The 16,984-nt window shown below is 39.0% G+C and overlaps 4 protein-coding genes and 1 long non-coding RNA gene across 7 annotated transcripts; 2 read left to right on the forward strand and 3 right to left on the reverse strand.

Annotated features, from left to right (window-relative positions):
- On the forward strand, window positions 1-712 carry LOC108089991 (cytochrome c oxidase subunit 6C-1). Its single transcript, XM_017188493.2, has 3 exons — window positions 1-98; window positions 312-485; window positions 551-712. Exons 2-3 carry the CDS (start codon window positions 316-318, stop codon window positions 612-614), a joined length of 234 nt encoding a protein of 77 aa, XP_017043982.1. The 5' UTR covers window positions 1-98; window positions 312-315; the 3' UTR covers window positions 615-712.
- A 131-nt stretch (window positions 713-843) lies between these two features.
- On the reverse strand, window positions 844-1,760 carry LOC108089990 (acylphosphatase-2). 2 transcript variants are annotated; one of them, XM_017188492.1, is made up of 4 exons: window positions 1,700-1,750; window positions 1,457-1,616; window positions 1,135-1,261; window positions 844-1,071 (listed from the first exon to the last, which is right to left on the reverse strand). In XM_017188492.1, the coding sequence occupies exons 2-4, from the start codon at window positions 1,518-1,520 to the stop codon at window positions 957-959; spliced, it is 306 nt and encodes a 101-aa protein (XP_017043981.1). In that variant the 5' UTR covers window positions 1,521-1,616; window positions 1,700-1,750; the 3' UTR covers window positions 844-956. The 2 variants fall into 2 exon arrangements, with proteins under 2 accessions (XP_017043981.1, XP_017043980.1); XM_017188491.2 differs by having other exon boundaries at window positions 1,457-1,760.
- Window positions 1,761-2,689: 929 nt separating this feature from the next.
- On the reverse strand, window positions 2,690-8,911 carry LOC108089951. Of its 2 annotated transcripts, none has more exons than XM_017188441.2 (5): window positions 8,390-8,911; window positions 4,107-5,205; window positions 3,791-3,943; window positions 3,547-3,730; window positions 2,690-3,409 (listed from the first exon to the last, which is right to left on the reverse strand). In XM_017188441.2, exons 2-5 carry the CDS (start codon window positions 4,815-4,817, stop codon window positions 3,075-3,077), a joined length of 1,383 nt encoding a protein of 460 aa, XP_017043930.1. In that variant the 5' UTR covers window positions 4,818-5,205; window positions 8,390-8,911; the 3' UTR covers window positions 2,690-3,074. The 2 variants fall into 2 exon arrangements, with proteins under 2 accessions (XP_017043930.1, XP_017043931.1); XM_017188442.2 differs by lacking the exon at window positions 8,390-8,911 and adding an exon at window positions 5,269-5,529.
- Window positions 8,912-9,613: 702 nt separating this feature from the next.
- LOC108089952 lies at window positions 9,614-11,454 on the forward strand. Its single transcript, XR_001771313.2, has 2 exons — window positions 9,614-9,939; window positions 11,087-11,454. It is a non-coding gene; the product is annotated as an uncharacterized LOC108089952 (long non-coding RNA).
- Window positions 11,455-12,054: 600 nt separating this feature from the next.
- On the reverse strand, window positions 12,055-15,890 carry LOC108089972 (medium-chain acyl-CoA ligase ACSF2, mitochondrial). The gene is made up of 3 exons (XM_017188474.1): window positions 15,660-15,890; window positions 12,450-13,902; window positions 12,055-12,379 (listed from the first exon to the last, which is right to left on the reverse strand). Exons 1-3 carry the CDS (start codon window positions 15,728-15,730, stop codon window positions 12,119-12,121), a joined length of 1,785 nt encoding a protein of 594 aa, XP_017043963.1. The 5' UTR covers window positions 15,731-15,890; the 3' UTR covers window positions 12,055-12,118.
- Window positions 15,891-16,984: the final 1,094 nt, after the last annotated feature.

Here is a 16,984-nt window from a genome sequence, read left to right on the forward strand (position 1 = left end):
CCTACAGCGTTGCCACACTCCTGATTTCTTAAAACATCGATAGTATCGCACAGACATCAGTCATAGTTGCATCTCTATCTCTGACAAATTCTGCAAATGTGAGTACATAATAAGGTTTTAAAATTTAAAAAGAAATATCTATCTGAATTCTTATTATTTCATCGTAATTTGGCATTGTAAAGAAAGCGCTTGGCAATTAGTTAGGTGCCAGAAACAAACTAATCGTTTTCATTTGTTTTGGGCAACTTGCCTACGAACCTTACGTAACTACCGTGCAAAATAATTGAGTTCTGCGATTTTCTTCCTTTTAGCGTCATGGCCAACACTCCAGCAACCTCCAGCGCAGGACCCGTGCTCCGTGGCCTCCACAACGCCACCATCAAGAGGAATCTGGCCATTTCCCTGGGTCTGACCGCCATTATCACCGTTGCCTACAAGATTCTGGTCAACGATCCCAAGAAGGCCGCCTACGCCGACTTCTACTCGTAAATATAAAATCAATACATATCTGAAATCCATTACCATTAATACTTTGGTTAACCCGTTACAGGAAGTACGATGCTAACAAGTCCTTCGAGCGCATGAAGGCCGCCGGTCGTTTCCAGTCCTGCTAAATGCCCCAAAAACACATGTAGCCTAAGTCAAAAGATGTTGTAGAACAAGTGTTACGCTTCTGTATTGAAAACTAAATAGATTTCAGTCTACGTATGTGCACGAAGGCGTTTTAATTTGGATCTATGGTCTAGTTTCTTATGGAGTTAATTATTTTCAAGAAGTAGTTTCCATTCTTCATTCTCATTAATTCCTATTGTCAAAACCAATGTATTATGCTTCATCGTGAAATTGGCTAAGTCGAATTATTATTAATTTCTTTATTAATTACTCGTATTTACAAACTTATCAAAGTAGTGCACATAACAAACACAAAACCATAGCCTCGCAAGGAGGAAACACATCTAAAACCTAATGGCAAAGTCCTTGTAATCCAGTCGGCTGAGATTTCCCTGGTTCCGAATCTCGCATCGGTCGATTTGGCAGCCAGGAGAGCCCTCAGTGGACAGCCAGGTGATCCTGCCGAAGAAAATTCATCAAGTACATTTCTCTGGAAGCTGAATGTAAACCTGGGTTACCCACATCTTGTCCACCTCCTCCTTGGGTCCCTGCATCTTGCCCACGATGGTGCCCTGTTTGCTGTTCTTCACCCAGCCAGTAATTCCTTTCTTGGCGCAGCGTTCACGGGTGTCTTTCGTGAGATTCAGGCCTGCCGGTCGAGATATACCACAGATATATATTTTATATAGTCTAGTGAATGTGGAATGGGGCGTGAAAGAAAGCCAAGGACAAGTGGGGCCCCCAAAGTAACTAGCTATTTAGGGTTTATTTTTAGCCATCCCCATGAAAGATAATCTGGTTTCTAGCCCTTATTTCCTGATCCTGAATCTCCTTTTAACCGCACCTTGCACATGTCCGTAGACCTCGAAGTCCAGCGTCACCAACAACCGGATGTCCGGAATGCCCATTTCGATCGAGTTCGAAGTTCACCAAATGCGCACTTTTTGTTATGTAAATTTAGCAGCAAACTGCTCAATATTGTCGATTGATTTGTATCACCTTATCTGCTTTAAAAATATATGCGTATTTAAAACTTTTGGTAAACTGGAATCCTTTTTTAAATCAATTTTATTAATATTTATTTTACTGAGAGCGATTTTTTCCGCCGCGGTCTCGAATTTGATTTTCAACAAGCCGTCGCAAATTTAAAACTAAAATGCCAAGTAGCATATCAATTGCTTTCTATTTTGCGTTTTCGATTTGTATTTGCGTATTTATTTTAGCCACCCGTTGCACTCTGCCTCTTTCTAAATGTTTTTGTTGTTATTTTAAAGAAAAGAAAATACAAACGAGATAGGAATCTTTCGGGACGGTCACAGACAGCTGAGTTTTGTGGTCAGTATTGGATTTTTGGGTGCGCTACGTTGGGTTTAAAAGAAAAATTAGTAAAGAAAAATATTTACAAATGATAAGTAAAGAAAATCATTAGTTAATTGTAGCTCTTAAATAATTTATGAAAATTTTTCGTCATTTTGACATAAACATATAGTGATAAATTAAGTTCAATTTTTGAAACCCAATACGATTCAAATTTAAAATATAAAAAATTATTGTATTCTACTCAAGAGTTTTCAAGAACAGTAGAAATTTGCTGTTATATTGCAAAACTCTTAGAAGGCTCTCCATTATCTCTGTATTTAGAATTAATTATATCTGGGGCTGCACATTGCTCAATTTAGCAATAGAATTGTGCATTTTCTTTGCCTCTAGAAAATGTATTGACCCAAAACATTGCACAGACTTTGAATCTGGGAAACCATTGATTTCGCTTTCTATATAATCCACCTGAAGCAATGTGAGGAATGACAAGTTCATAGCAGGCGCATTAGATGGGCCGTGAGACTTTTATAAGATCAGACAACAATGGCATTTTATTTGTACTTTTCTTCGATGAAAGGGAAATTCAATTTTTCAATGCAAAGATGCTTGCATATTGTATGCAAGATTTTTATCCTTGCTTAGGTATTTGTCCTAGACCAAGATAGAAAAAGCGGAAACCTAAGACAAAAATAAACCTCCTTTCAGTTTATTTATAATACTTCGAACACAATTTAAATTTAAAAACTCCAGTTTGTGATTGGTTATATAGTATTTACAGATTTATTTATTAGTTTCTTGCGATATATGAAAATACCAATGTACAATGTTTATTTAACATAGTCGAATCGTTATCACTTATCTAGTGTGAGTGTGTGATGGTGCCTTCGTCACCAGATTAAAATTTGCCACGTAATCCTGCAGTGGAAAATGCAAATATACTTAAACAAATATACTCTAAATACGTCGATCCCTAGATTTCTGTACAGCTGCTAATAAAGATCGTGACTACGTCTACGGATTAATGCTAAACATCTGACTCTTAAGTAAGCTCGGTAGGATTAAGCTTAGGCGATTAAAACTAGTTTAACATCTAGGCATAGAAACGATATTAACGGTAACAATGAGCCGGGATTCCGGAGCTCCTAAACGATCTGCACGGTGGCATGGGGCTTCTCGATCAAGCTGCTCTGGGCCTCCTTGTCCTTCTCCGCATTTCTTCCTAGAGAAGCGTGCTCGGGTTTCAAGTAATAGTGCGGCGGAGGCTGCAAGGGGGAGGATCCTTGGTGGGCCAACTTCTTCCGGCGCTCGCGGAGGAAGTGCAGCCGCACGTAGTTGATGGGTATATCGACGCTATCGGCTCCAACGCCCTCCGCATCGATGAACACCCCGCGCACCAGGATGGAGTTGGAGCACTTGATGGCAGCCAGCAGCAGGAAGGGAACCAGGTGCGTCAGCCAGAAGCTTAGTAACTTGTTGTCTATGCAGGTAAAAAATTAAAAAATAAATTATGAGAAACAAATAGTGCAAGGGATTATTCCTAGATAAAGAGTATTTTTCTTTCAATTAAATATCTTATTAAATAATTTAGTGTAAATATTTAAGTAAATATTTTACCTGGATAAAGATACACATCCAGCAGGTTCCAAATGCCTCGCCAGGCATTCACGGCCCCAAAGAAAGTCATCAGATAGTAAATGTCGCAAATTATCAGCTTAAGGATTCCACTGATCCGACGGCAAACATAACGCATCAGTGGGTGAATAAGGAATGTCACGAACACAGTCAGATAGCCAATGAGCTATAAGGAATTCCATTTCTCAGTTATACCGATTTATTGAATTTTTTTAGATATTCTTACCAGCGATCCCCAGGCTGATTTGGCTCTGTCCCCTGGAAACAGCAGGATGTCAAAGATTCCCCAAACACCGCGCCAGGCGATGACCACCAAGCTGCCAATAACAAAGACCGAGAAGAGAGTGTCCAACACATATAAGCCAGGTTGATGAAAACCCTAAATAATATAAACAATAATAATAATAATAAAATAAAAAACTGTATAAAAAATATATAAAAAAGGGTTTTGCAAATATTACTAGATTAAAAGATATTACTAGTATTAGTTTTTTTCAGTCAAAAAATTGAATAACTACTTATATACTTTCAATTCTACTCACGGGTATTTTGAACATGGTGTCCACTTCGAAGTAATCGCTTTTGTGGTCCATGGTCACGGTGTAGGGAGCTGCACCGAGGTTCCTCAAGGTCCGCGTGGCCACTAGGAACACCAAAGCAATCGCCGTGACCACAGAAACAATGATCAGGGAGTCCACACTTGTCAGCCAGTCGCAAAGGAGCCAGGCTCCCCGCCACATGTTCACACAAACGATCCCAAAAACAGCGGTGTATAACCTAGAAACTGCGTAGTAAGTGAGTCTCCTCCTGTCCGGATGAATGTGCTCCTTGAAGAAGTTCTGCGTGACGGTGAACAGGAAGTGGCCCACGCCGCCGATCAGGAAGCTGGCCATGGCAGAAAGGGGCAGGTTGCCGGGGAACAGGTAGACGAACATCAGTTCCCAGGTGCCGCGCCAGTAGGCGATCACACAGGGCGCCACCACGAGGCAGGACAGCAGCATGTCGAGGATCTCGAGCAGCAGCTCGTGGAGATCCCTTCGCGGGGTCTCCGCCTCCAGGCGCTTCTCGCAGGCAGGTGAGTGTGTGTGTGTGTGGTGGACAGGTGTGGCATGCTGCAGGTGCACCGGATGCGGATGCGCGTGTGGATGGAGGTGCTGCAGGAGCTGCTGATCCGACACGGACACCGATCCATGGCAATGGCTCTTCTGTGGCCTCTGACTGCCAGCCGAACTGCCCTTGTCCGTGGCCAACATTTCGGGGTCTCTTTGTATTCAGGGTTATTCTTTTTTGGCTTGGGGATTGGCTTGGGGATTCTCTTCCGTTTTAATTGAAACCTCCAATTACCGACAATTATCACTCCCGGTTAGCTGGTTGGGCTGGGAACGCTCCTGCTCGCTGGCTCGGATGATTTGGAAATAGTCAGGTAGGGCAGCCAAATGCATTCCGCAACCGGTGCTCTCCGCAACCGTCACCGCTGCATCGCCGCTGCGGTGATAGTAATCTGTCGCTGATAATTAAACCGTCTATCTGCGGACCCCTCGCAATCTCTCCAAAGTCTGGCCGCAGTTGCATAATCCGCACTCGCATTCGCATCCACTGTCACATCCACCTCGAGGTTGCCATTTGCCGTCTGGAAAGGGGCTAAAAAACAAAAAGGCAAAGAACAATCATCAGTTGAGTCCACAAAGCCCGGCTCCTTATCACCTTTATTTTTGCGCTGACTTAAATGCCGGTTATCAATCTTTGCTCGGCACTAAAGAGATTCCTAATAATGATTTTATAGCTTATAGTTTATAGTTTGTAGCCACGGCAGCTGCTTTGGATTCCTGCTTATCACTGTTTCCGACTCTTTCCAGTATTCACCGATTTTTTAAAGCGGACCTTGGTGCTTATATTAAGGCAGGTTTACTATAAAAATTCAGAGATAACAACCAGGCAGCTTCGCACAATAATTGAATCTTTGTTCTTGATTAGAGAAAGGAAGTAGAGAAGAATAACTGTTTATTTTAATTGAAAATCTATTGCAATCGAATCGGAAACTATACAGCATTTCGTTTATATTCGAAATACATTTTGAAAAACAAAATATGCATGATAAAAATGAAGTTGGGTAAAAACTACTTTGTATAATCCAAAGCCAAAAAATTAGATGACTAAAGCTAAGGAAACTTTCCCACATGACTCACAAAAAGAACATCTGATCTCATAACTCCTCTTTATGTTTGGATAGCCATTAAGGAAATCCTTTTTAGTCACCCAATACTGTTTCATTGGGGAGTATAAAAGCAAACCCACCGCAACTAGATATGAAAAGTCAGCACACTTGTTTGTTTGCACATGTCAGATGTCCCAGATTTTATGGAGATCACCTGAGAGAGGCGAAGCTCTTTTACTGATACCTCAACGTCAACGTGACAATTGTGCGTTGAGTGGCCTCTCCAGGCGGCACTTAAGTCGCCCCCTCGGACTTATCTCAAGTGACTTAATAGATCCAATTTAGGGGCTTTGATTAAAAGTGAAATGCCAGCGAAACAAAAAGCGAAAGTGATGCGTTTCACAGGCGACAGACAGCAGGGCATCGAAAGTGTCGGCGTCTTGAACTTGTGCCACTTGAACTTGTCACTTGAAATGGGCAGGTCAGGGGCATCTTCAAAGGGATTTTGGCAGTGAGGCAATGGGTAAAACTATTAACAAGCTAAACCCTCACATTTCCCTTTAAAAGCACATAAATAATAATAAAACTGAAAGTTTTAAGGGAAAAAAACCATAACTGTCGTGTTAAACATTTTCAAACTAAAGTAAATTGCTTATTAACTAACATCTAATATTAGCACGACTGTTTATTTCCAGAGATTTTTTAGTGTTTTGCTATAAATTTCAATAAGATAAATTTCAAACAGAAACATTCAAAATGTTTTGAATGCAAATAGAGAATATGCATGATCCCTTGTAGCTCTTTGTTGTACTTTTTTTCTAAATTTAAATGCTGTATAATGAATTCTGCGCCGATTCCATTTATAGTCTTTTACGTCTCCAGCAATTATGCACTAATTAGACGAAGCCGAGCTCTTCGCCCCCTAAAAATTAGTGCAGGATGTTTGTGATTTTCGTGTTTTGCTTGCTGTCCGTCTGCGACGGCAACGCGGCGTATGCGCGATAATTAAACACACGACTTGCATGGGGCCTCCGTCGAAGGTCCGACGAGTGCGGGAATTTCGTCGGTTCCACTGAGCCTCCAACTGCTGTTTGGGTCAAGCGCATTCGCATTTAAATCTGCTGGCTAAATGGACGACCCACTGAGCGGCTCATTGCGCCCAGCAAGACTTCCTCGTTTGGGGGATTCAGAGATGGATAGCGGGATGATTATAAATTGGGAACGGGGATCGGGGATCGCAGATCGGAGATCGGCGGGGATAGCGGGGAAAAGAAAAGCGGGGGCTATGGGGTTTTCAAGTTCAAACTCCCCAAGTGGGCCAAGTGACGTTCCAATGCGAGGCAAATGCACATTGTACTCCAATTATGTCGGCTAATTGACAAAGAACGGGTGACAATTCAAATGCCAAATTGGCCGCTGTTGCTGCGACTGATTCTCAATTTTCGCAAGGTTCTTGATAAGTCCCAGCCCCCGAGTTACGACTCGACTGCCAGCTAATTAGGTTTGCCAACACAAGTGAGCTGCAAATATTATATTATCCGTACTATATCTGTTTCTGGGCAAAGATACACAGATAGATAAGGCCAGTCTCGCGAAACACTAAAATCCCACGATTTGGCGCGTTTTATTTGGATATTGTTAAATGTTTACGATCCCAATTTGCCTTTGACTGATTTGAGAGCAATTTCAGGTGCGATAAAGGCCAAAGTACATCTCCTTACAGCTCAGCTTTGTTTAATATTTGCTCGCTTCATTATCAGCTCTTAAGTGCTCTTTTTGCTGGCACTCTCGAGTTGAATAATCGCATCTGAGCGATCTAATTCATAAGTTTGAGGGGCATACAATGACCTAAAGGATGGGCAAACATCTGTTGTACTGATATTCTAGCGCCTTTTAATTGTAACACCTACTATGCAAATGAGGGATTTTCATTTTTTTTTGTTAACTGAAATCTACGAGGAATATGCACAATGACAATCTGAAAATCAACTTGGCATAATGCTGGTTGACGCTTGCGGAGACAACAATTAACATTTATTCCAAATGCTTTTACAAACTTTTTTTTTATTAAACCTTTAAAATTAGAGTTCTCATAAAATTTGTTGAGTAGAAGTTAGGGCAACAGGACGTATGCGTGATGGATTTTAACACAAATCTACTCATCAAACTTCTAACGATCTTTATCAGTATATAACACTAATATATTTATAAAAAATATTCAATATTTTGCCAATAAATGCGATTATATACGCTAATAATATCGAATCGTAAAAAAACATACAAATCAGAGTATCTTAAATATTTACTAGTTCGTTTAGAGAAGAAGTTTCATTTGTCAAAAAAAAGTGCGCCTTTCGACATTATTAAATCATAATTGGAAATTTTAATTTCGTATTAAGCAAACACAATATTTCCAAATTGCTTCGATTAGATATGCCAATCAAATCGTGTCAACCCTCTCGGTAATCGTTATCCCTTATCAGTTATCGATTTACAAATATTACAAAATAATATATTTTGAGCGAGCGGAAAATGCGTGTGCAGCGATAAACAAATAACAAACGCGACCACACACTCAAACACACGCACACACTGCAGAAGTGACACTCACACACTGACGACAACGGTGGACTGTAATAAATTTATGCAAAAACAAAAACATGGGATTACCGTTTAAAATTAGCAGAGCTTGCTGTTGCTGATTTTATTTATTTTGTTTTTTTTTTTTGTTGCTGGGTGCGTGCGTCGCAAGTGCGAAAGAGAGGCACGCAGCAGTTATTCAGGGGTTTTGTTACTTTTACTTTTACAACAAAAAACACACACACACCGGAAATGATAGGGTTTTATCGAAATGCTTCGATTACTTTATTAGCTTTGGCGTCGATATTAATTCGATTTCTTCGATTTCGTTCGATTGACGGTGATGGTGAACCGTTAGACCGTTAGACGTTGGCCGTAGATGTTTGATGCTCGAATGCGCGTACGCGACTTCTGGCGCTACTATATATTCGTAGAAATCAGCTAAGCTCGGCCACACACACACACACACACAAACAAAGACAGACGCGTCACAAACACTGACACAGTTGCAATCTAGTTTATTTGTACGGTACGGTTGTTTGAACTCGGCGGACTGATCGTTCTGATCGCTCGTCAGTCGCCGGTGGCCGCAGCTACTAAACTGGACAACTGTCGTTCCGGGGGATCCGAATCTGCGTCTGATTTGGGTCTCCGTCGCGAACTGAGTGCCCCAAAAAGCCCCCAGCTAAAAATTCGCCACAGCTTTGGATCTGCTCCCGGTTTCGGTCCCCCTTTATCGAGTCAAAATCCGAGCTTGAGCTTGGTTTCCTACAGCAATCTCAAATTTTTCAACCATTTGTTTATTTTAAATGTTTCCGAGATAAATATATTTTGCTGATACTTCGTATTAATTGTGAAACTAATATATACAATTTTCTATTAATACTTGTATTTGGAAATATTTTGAATTTGTCAACCACGAGCTTTTTTTAGCGTCAAGCTTTTTACAATATTGGGCAGCCCTTTCATGAAGAGTGATCACCACTACTGAACACAGTAAAACCTGGTACAATATAAGCTTAATAATATCATGATGCAAAAAATAAAAAATTCAATAATATTTTCTAATTCATAAATTTGTAATTCGAAACTCGGTTTTTTAATACTTGTCAAATGATTGTCGTTGTTAGGTATCAGGTTTTGTTTGTTTAATTATGAATCAATTGATAAGTAATACGTGTATTAAAAAACTATTAAGAACAATGTTAGAAATGCTATTTATCACCGGTGGCAGTAACTAATTAGCATGGAATTGACTTCAATAATTCAGTGTGAAATTTAGTTTACAGTGTTGAAAGTCAATAATTTGCGCTGTAATATTAAAGAAATCTCATGAAAAACCCTAAAGCCACTTTTTTTTGATTGTTTATTAATTATAACCAGAGTCGCGTAACACAAAATTTGAAATAATTCGCAACTTATAAACTCATAAAAACGATGCAGGCGCATCGAGTGCAAATCTATAAATATTCAATTACACATGGGAACTGAAAAGCTGATTAACTGTGCTAAATCACAACACAGTTATACTTTCCCTTTAAATCGGATTGGTATAATTTATGCGTGAATAATTTTAGATAACAAAATTAAATATTGAGATTGTGCAAACAAATAAATACAATTAGCTACTGTGCTGACAGGTGAAGATTTATATTGTAATCGAGTTGAATTTCCCATATATAAAGTAAACTAAAGGAACTCATGACTGGGATTTGTGATTAGATTGCCTTCTAAATCATCATCTTTATGCTCATAAAAAAGTAGTAATCAGTTGTGATTTCCTTTGTCTCATTCTAAGCACTTGTTATAGATATTAAAAGATAATGGGCAAATTAATGGCACTCATGTGCCCATTGGCGAAATTGATATTGCTTATTTATAGTCCAACCTTGAAATAAGTTCTCCTATGCTTGTTTTGCCAAAATAAACTCAAGTACTCGTCTGGATCTCTATCTCTGACTCTATGTTTTCCACTTTATCAACACACAAGTTTAAAGGAAGCCCATAAAACTTAAACAGCTTTGAAGGGTTTGGGAAATTCGGAATTTTTATCAATGGGTACCAATAAATTGAACCTTTTCAAAAGAACGCAGTACATATATTTTGAGCGTTGTTTGTCATCAGCTTTTTAAGTTCTTTGTTCTTTTAGCACCGTATATTCACTCAATAGATTTTGGTGAAACAAAATTATGAATAACTTAGAGTTTGCTTTTCGTCAAATTGTATCTTACCAATTTCCAGTTAACCGCTTCCAAAATATTTTTAAGATGGAGAAACTATTCGAGCCCACTGATACGTATTTAAAGCCGGTCACAACATTACTAACCTACGACAAAACAAACTAGATCCAATTAGAGATTTCTTTCGCATATCACAGAAATATTCCAATGCCAACTGACCGGGGTTTTTCGGTCAACCTATGCAAATCATTTCGAAAATATCCGAGTCACCGATGATTTTTAGTTTGGCTGGATTATTTATATTTTTTGTTAATTAGTCTAATAAGCTATATCAAATATTTACATACGTCTCCTCCGATTCGAGCGCGTGATGATCGCAAACTGAAGTGTTGCCAAATATTTGGACCTCAAAAGCGCCCAAATCGGAGGAGTTTTTCGTTATCGCCGCCGATGTGATAAGGCAGAACGAGAGGAAGGTATGAATGCGAGTCCATTCCACTCCCTTAAGTTGTTTGACCGGCCTATTCCGCTTCGGTGGCGATTAGAATTTAATGTAAATGTCGCCCCAACTGGATTTGTCATTCGTATTTTTCCGCAATAATCGCAGGTTCGTTACGATTCCCGTTTTGAGCCATATCGTCAGATGACTGAAGCCGCTGCTATCGGAGAGTTGCGAAAACACAGACATAAAGGTCCAATCAGTTGCCGGGTCATAAAGATCGAGCAATGCTATCAATCCCGATGCTGAAAACCCGAAGGGGTTCGCCTTTTCGCGCGGTTTTAATCGCGCGCGAGTCGCTCGCGCCTTATCGCAAGCAACACGTTTTTAGCTTCTGATTAAAATAAAACTATGCTAGTAATTGAAAGTAATTTTTGGACCTTATGTCTAATCTTAAATACTAATAAAATAAAAATTTGTTTGTTTTTACAGTTAATCAATAAATTGATAATATATCGGAGAATTTGAGCAACAGAGTTAAGAAAAGAGTTTAAATGCTCCCAAATAACTAAGTTCTTAAAATGGAACAGACCAATAAAGCATCGTATGAAGAATTTAAGACAAAGGCTACAACAGTTAATGGAAATTTCTATTAAGTATTTAATTGGCATTGATAAGGAGCTTTCGTATTCAATAATTTTGTGCATTCTGATTAAAGGTTATTGTGCTCGAAAAATCTGTTATTGCTGAAATGTTCGACAAATGCGTTGAAACAATATTTTGTAAGTAAACTGTGGAATATTTCAACCTGCAGTCAATACTAAGTGTAAATACATTGACGTCCGAATTAAAATGCGTCATATTTTGTCCTATTTTTTCCATACCTGCATTAAAAGTTCACTGTTCTGTTTTCTACAGCAACCAATAAGTTATTCAGAATTAATATGTTTAATTAAAGTAATTAATTCAAAAACTAATCTGAAAATGGAAACTTTAAAAGTACACCTGCGAGTAAGTTTTCTTTAACTTTCAAAAGTATGCTAAATTAAGGTACTTCTTTTGGTAGTCATCGTATTGTACGGACCTAAAAGTATGCAACAAAATTTGTGTTAATACCAAACCCAAACAAGTTTTAATTTTTCAAATAAAATATAATTCTAATTTTATTTTTCTATGAAAAGTATTACAATTATTGTATAACTAAGCTCTATCTGCCTTAATATATTTTTCCTGTTCCTGGTTAAAAGCCTCGACTAGCTTGAACTTCTGAATCTTGCCAGAGGTTGTTTTGGGGAATGAATCTACAATGATCACATATCTGGGAACCTTGAAATGTGCAAGTTTGCCCTTACTATAAGCCTTTAGGGTCTCCGCTGTGAAGGAAGTGGGGTCAACGCCTTCTTCCAGGCGAACAAAGGCACAGACCTCTTCGCCCAGTCGCTCATCAGGTACTCCAATGACCTAGGAAATAAAATTAAAATTGAATTAAACAATATAAGATTAAAGTACATTTTTCTAAACCAAAACTCACATGAGCTTCAATGACCTGGGGGTGGGAGTTCAAAAAGTCTTCGATCTCTTTGGGGAAAATGTTTTCGCCTCCGCGGATGAGCATCTCCTTCAGGCGACCCACGATCCTTCCGTAGCCATTCTCCTCCAGGATAAACTGATCGCCAGTGCGCAACCAGCGATCCTTGCCAATGGTTTCCTTGGTTTTTTCCTCGTCACCATGGTAACCCAACATGGTGGTATATCCTCGGACACAGAGCTCTCCAGGTTGTCCAAAGGGCACACAGTTGCCCTCCGCATCCACCACCTTTGCTTCGATGTGATCCTGCAGATGACCCACTGAGTTCAGGACAATATCATTGCTATCACCTGGTCTGGATTGAAAGATCACAGCTGTGGTTTCCGTGAGACCATAGACACTGCGAACTGATTCCACTCTTAGGACATCTCGCACATCCTTGATGAGCTGCGGCGATACGATGGCTCCTCCTGTTACGGCCTTCTTGATCCTGCCCAGCGGCACTTGCAGTTTCTTTTGCGTGTTGACCAAATCCACATACATGGTGGGTGTGCCATGGATCATGGTACACTTTTCCTTGACAATCGCAGCCAGCGAATCCTTGGGATTAAAACCAGGACAGGGAAGGACCATTGTGGCTCCCTTGGTCAGTGCTGCCATGATGGTGATGATCACTCCGAAAGCATGGAACATTGGCACCTGAACACAAATCCTTTCGCCCTCCAATTCATTGCGATTTCCAACGTGGATGCCATTGTTCACGAAATTGAAATGGGAAAGCACAGCCGCCTTGGGATTTCCCGTGGTTCCCGATGTGAATTGAATATTACACGCTGACTCTGGCTGAATGCTCTTCTGGATTTGAGCCACCTCTGCCCGTTCCGATTGGTTGGCCAGATCCAGTAAGTTATCAAAACGAAAAGCCCCTTTCAGGCTATCATTGCCATCGATTATTACGGATTTCAGATGGGGGAACTTTTCACTCTTGATTTTGCCAGGTTCCGCATCCGATATTTCCGGGCAGATACTCTTTAAAATCTCGTAGTAATTCTGGCTCTTAAAGGATTCCGGTGCAATAATGGCTTTAATATCAACCTTGTTGAGGCAATAGGCCATCTCAGGTCCTTGGAAAGCGGGATTCAGACCCACAGAAGTGAGTCCTGCTCGAGCTGCTCCCATCATTCCCAGATACCAGTGCATGTAGTTGGGAGCCCACAGACCGATGGCATCGCCCTTTTGGAGACCCAACTTCCTGAATCCTGCCGCCAAAGCATCCGCCTCCTTCAGTAAACTCTTGAAGGTGTACCTCTTTCCCTCCTTACAGGATACAATCGCTTCTACATCTCCATATTTAGCAGCTGTCAAGTCCAACTGCTGACCAATGGTGTGATAAACCAGAGGATCCTTGCCCACATAATGCATATGGCTGATCAGGACAGGCATCGAAGTGGAAATACTATTATAAAAAAATTAAATGGTACGTTATAGAATTTATGTTTATTATACCCTTGCAGAGCAGAGGGTATTATAATTTCAGTCAGAAGTTTGCAACGCAGTGAAGGGAGACACCTCAGACCCCATAAAGTATATATATTCTTGATCAGCATCACCATCTGAATCGAAATATGTATGTACGTCTGTCCGTCTGTCCGTCTGTCCGTCTGTCTGTCTGTCCGTCTGTCCGTCTGTCCGTCTGTCCGTCTGTCTGTCTGTCCGTCTGTCCTCCTGTCGGTTTCTATGTAAACTAGTCTCTCAGTTTTGAAGCTATCTTGCTGAAACTTTCCCAAAAGTTGTGTAGTTATTGCACGCAGTATATAAGTCGGAACGAGCCGGATCGGCCGACTATATCGGATAGCTCCTATACGAGAGAATGAAGTAAAAAATTCTCACGCCGTTGTTTTTGATCAGATCGACTTGAATTCTTCAAGATGGCGTTTTTTAACTGTTATTGAATTTCGGATTAAATTTGAACAAAGTCGGATAACTCTATCATATAGCTGCCATAGGAGAGATCGAAAAATATATATAGAATTAATGGAAATAAATTGATAGCATCATTGTTTTTTATCCCACGAGCATGATTTTTTGAGTATCAAGTTTATTAAATAGCCTTGATTTAAAAAAAAAATTTCATAAAAATCGGACAACTATATCATATAACTGCCATAGGAAAGATCGAAAATTCTATATAGAATTAACGGAAATAAAATGATAACATCGTTATTTCTCATCAGAAAATCATGATTTTTGGAATATAGAGTTTTCTAACGACTCTTGAATAGCCAATAAAATTTCATTAAAATCGGACAACTATATCATATAGCTGCCATATGAACAATAGTCAAAAATATGGAAAACTAATAGAAAAGTCGTCGTAGCTTCGATGTTCTTTAGCCTTTGTGTATTCTGTTCGAAATATTTGATGACTGCAAGGGTATATAAGCTTCGGCTTGCCGAAGCTAGCTTCCTTTCTTGTTTTTTTTTCATCTACATGTAAAAATTCTATGAAATAGGTTTACATTTTTGCTAAGTATTAAAGCTTTTAGCAAGTGTAAAAGCTTAACACTAGTATAGTGTTTAGACACACACATCTGTATGTATATTTATAATCATTTTATTGTTTTTGGTGAGATTATTCTCTCGGTTTGTCGGCTTGTTTTATAGATTCCCAGATTAAAAGAGGCGCGTGCCAAAAGCCATTACAGAAAACATAATACCTCGGCTTATCTTCACTATTGCATAGACTTGTAATTACAATCATGAATTATCTTTTCTAAAGTGTTTTAGATAGATCATAACAGAGCACTTTGCCTTCGTGGTTGTCATTAATTATCAGCCAGTGGAAAATTCTGCTTGCGATTTGCTTATCTTTTTAGAAATTCATCTAAATTAGAAGTCGATAATTAAAACAACCAACCGTCCGGGTTTATATTTGGACCACACTTAAGAGCCACGCCTTCTTCAAGTCAAGTTGATGACTTGCCAAAGTTAGTATAGTTAACTAATTATTCTAGTCGACTGTACCAGCTATCTGGATTTGAAAACATTACGTAATTATAAAGACGGGGGATAAAGGCGATTATTGTGGCATGTTCTAATCAAAACTGCGCAAAAAAGCAGTGGAAAATTCCTATTCAATTTGGGTAAGATATATTGCAACAACGACCTTGGCCAACTTTTTAGAGTTTAAGGACCCTTGAAGGTCCTGCTTACCTTCGCATGGAGTTGAACACACATCTTTGCCTAAGCAAAAACTTGGAAAAGGTCTTTAAATTCCTATTCATCTTGCTGATTATCACAGTTGCTGTTTTTAATATTAATACTCAAATATTACAATTTCATAATATGCTTAATTTCACTTTTCTTGTCTTAGTTTATAGGTGTTATGTTTTTTTTTGCAATATTATCACAATTATTAGTTGTAGGAAAAAGAACGACCGCAGTCTGTCAAGTTCGAACAGAAACTGAGTCTTATCATCGTTTTTTCAGCTGGCGTCGCTGGGGCTTTTCGTTTTATAAACTTTTTTATTTTCTTTGTAGCCAAACAAGATCATTGCCGGCATTTGTTTTGCTTTGTGCTTTTTACACTTCTATTTTGCTTGTGTTTTTATTTACCATTGGTAGCACGTGTGGCTGTGAGTTATCACTGTGTGTGCTTTATTTGTATTTGAATGGTTTAACCGGTAGCTTTTTGTGGTCAGGGTCGTTGTTAAATGGGGTAAATATGGGAATTAAATTTGAAAGCATGCCAATATTGAAATATCTGCTGTCAATTTCAAAAAATAATAATTTATAATGAAAATTGTACTATTATAATGATGATTGTGTTATACATAGTTACCCCTCTTAAGTATTTTTTACTCCGCCTTTGTTAATGTTTGAAGCTTTTTGTTGGTGATAAGCAGCTTTTGATCTCCCAAAAAATATTCACTCACAACATTTTTTGACTATTTGGCTTAAGCGAAATTAATGTTTTATGAAAGTCTGTTCCTAAGCTTTATGCTTTATGTTTTGTTGTGATAAAAGTCATAACATTATGAGCTGCTTCGTTAGATAAGATTTTGTAAGATAAGATAAGTTTAAACAGAAAAGAATATATGAGTTTAAGATAAGTTAAACCTTTAATTTCTTTATTCCTGATAATTTATCAGTCATAATTCCATTGATCTGATTTCACTTACTCTTTTATGTTTTATATGTTCTTATCTCAAACTAAAAAAAATTCTTATATTGTTGTTTATATTGTTCTATTGGCATTTTCTTTTGCTTAGAACATGAAAATCACAAGTCAAAAGAGGCGAAAAATTTCCAGGCACTTTGGGAAATCCACGGCCACGCCAAAAGGATGATCAGTTTCAATTACCACTGCTTTTCCCATTTGGATTTCCCACCGGCATTTAACGAGGCGTCGGTGGAAATCCCAACGAAACTTATGGGCTCTGTCCAGATTTTGGCGCCAAAAAAGGCGGTGTTACCCGGATTCAACAATTGTAAACAAACGCTTGCGCGGATGTTGCCTTTCTCGTCCTTCTGTTTTT

Source organism: Drosophila ficusphila, unplaced genomic scaffold, assembly GCF_018152265.1.
Source record: "Drosophila ficusphila isolate 14025-0441.05 unplaced genomic scaffold, ASM1815226v1 contig_412, whole genome shotgun sequence".
Taxonomy (NCBI): Eukaryota; Metazoa; Arthropoda; class Insecta; order Diptera; family Drosophilidae; genus Drosophila; species Drosophila ficusphila.

Excerpts from the sequence above, each read along its gene's own strand:
- LOC108089991 (XM_017188493.2), top strand. The coding sequence starts at position 316 with ATGGCCAACACTCCAGCAACCTCCAGCGCAGGACCCGTGCTCCGTGGC. Across the intron at positions 486-550 it reads GCCTACGCCGACTTCTACTC|GAAGTACGATGCTAACAAGT; the intron begins GTAAATATAAAA and ends AACCCGTTACAG.
- LOC108089990 (XM_017188491.2), bottom strand. The coding sequence starts at position 1,520 with ATGGGCATTCCGGACATCCGGTTGTTGGTGACGCTGGACTTCGAGGTC. Across the intron at positions 1,262-1,456 it reads GGTCTACGGACATGTGCAAG|GCCTGAATCTCACGAAAGAC; the intron begins GTGCGGTTAAAA and ends CTCGACCGGCAG. Across the intron at positions 1,072-1,134 it reads AAGGAGGAGGTGGACAAGAT|GATCACCTGGCTGTCCACTG; the intron begins GTGGGTAACCCA and ends TTTCTTCGGCAG.
- LOC108089951 (XM_017188441.2), bottom strand. The coding sequence starts at position 4,817 with ATGTTGGCCACGGACAAGGGCAGTTCGGCTGGCAGTCAGAGGCCACAG. Across the intron at positions 3,731-3,790 it reads AATCAGCCTGGGGATCGCTG|CTCATTGGCTATCTGACTGT; the intron begins GTAAGAATATCT and ends AATTCCTTATAG. Across the intron at positions 3,410-3,546 it reads GGATGTGTATCTTTATCCAG|ACAACAAGTTACTAAGCTTC; the intron begins GTAAAATATTTA and ends TTACCTGCATAG.
- LOC108089972 (XM_017188474.1), bottom strand. The coding sequence starts at position 15,730 with ATGAATAGGAATTTAAAGACCTTTTCCAAGTTTTTGCTTAGGCAAAGA. Across the intron at positions 13,903-15,659 it reads GTGTTCAACTCCATGCGAAG|TATTTCCACTTCGATGCCTG; the intron begins GTAAGCAGGACC and ends TTTTTATAATAG. Across the intron at positions 12,380-12,449 it reads CCCAGGTCATTGAAGCTCAT|GTCATTGGAGTACCTGATGA; the intron begins GTGAGTTTTGGT and ends TTTATTTCCTAG.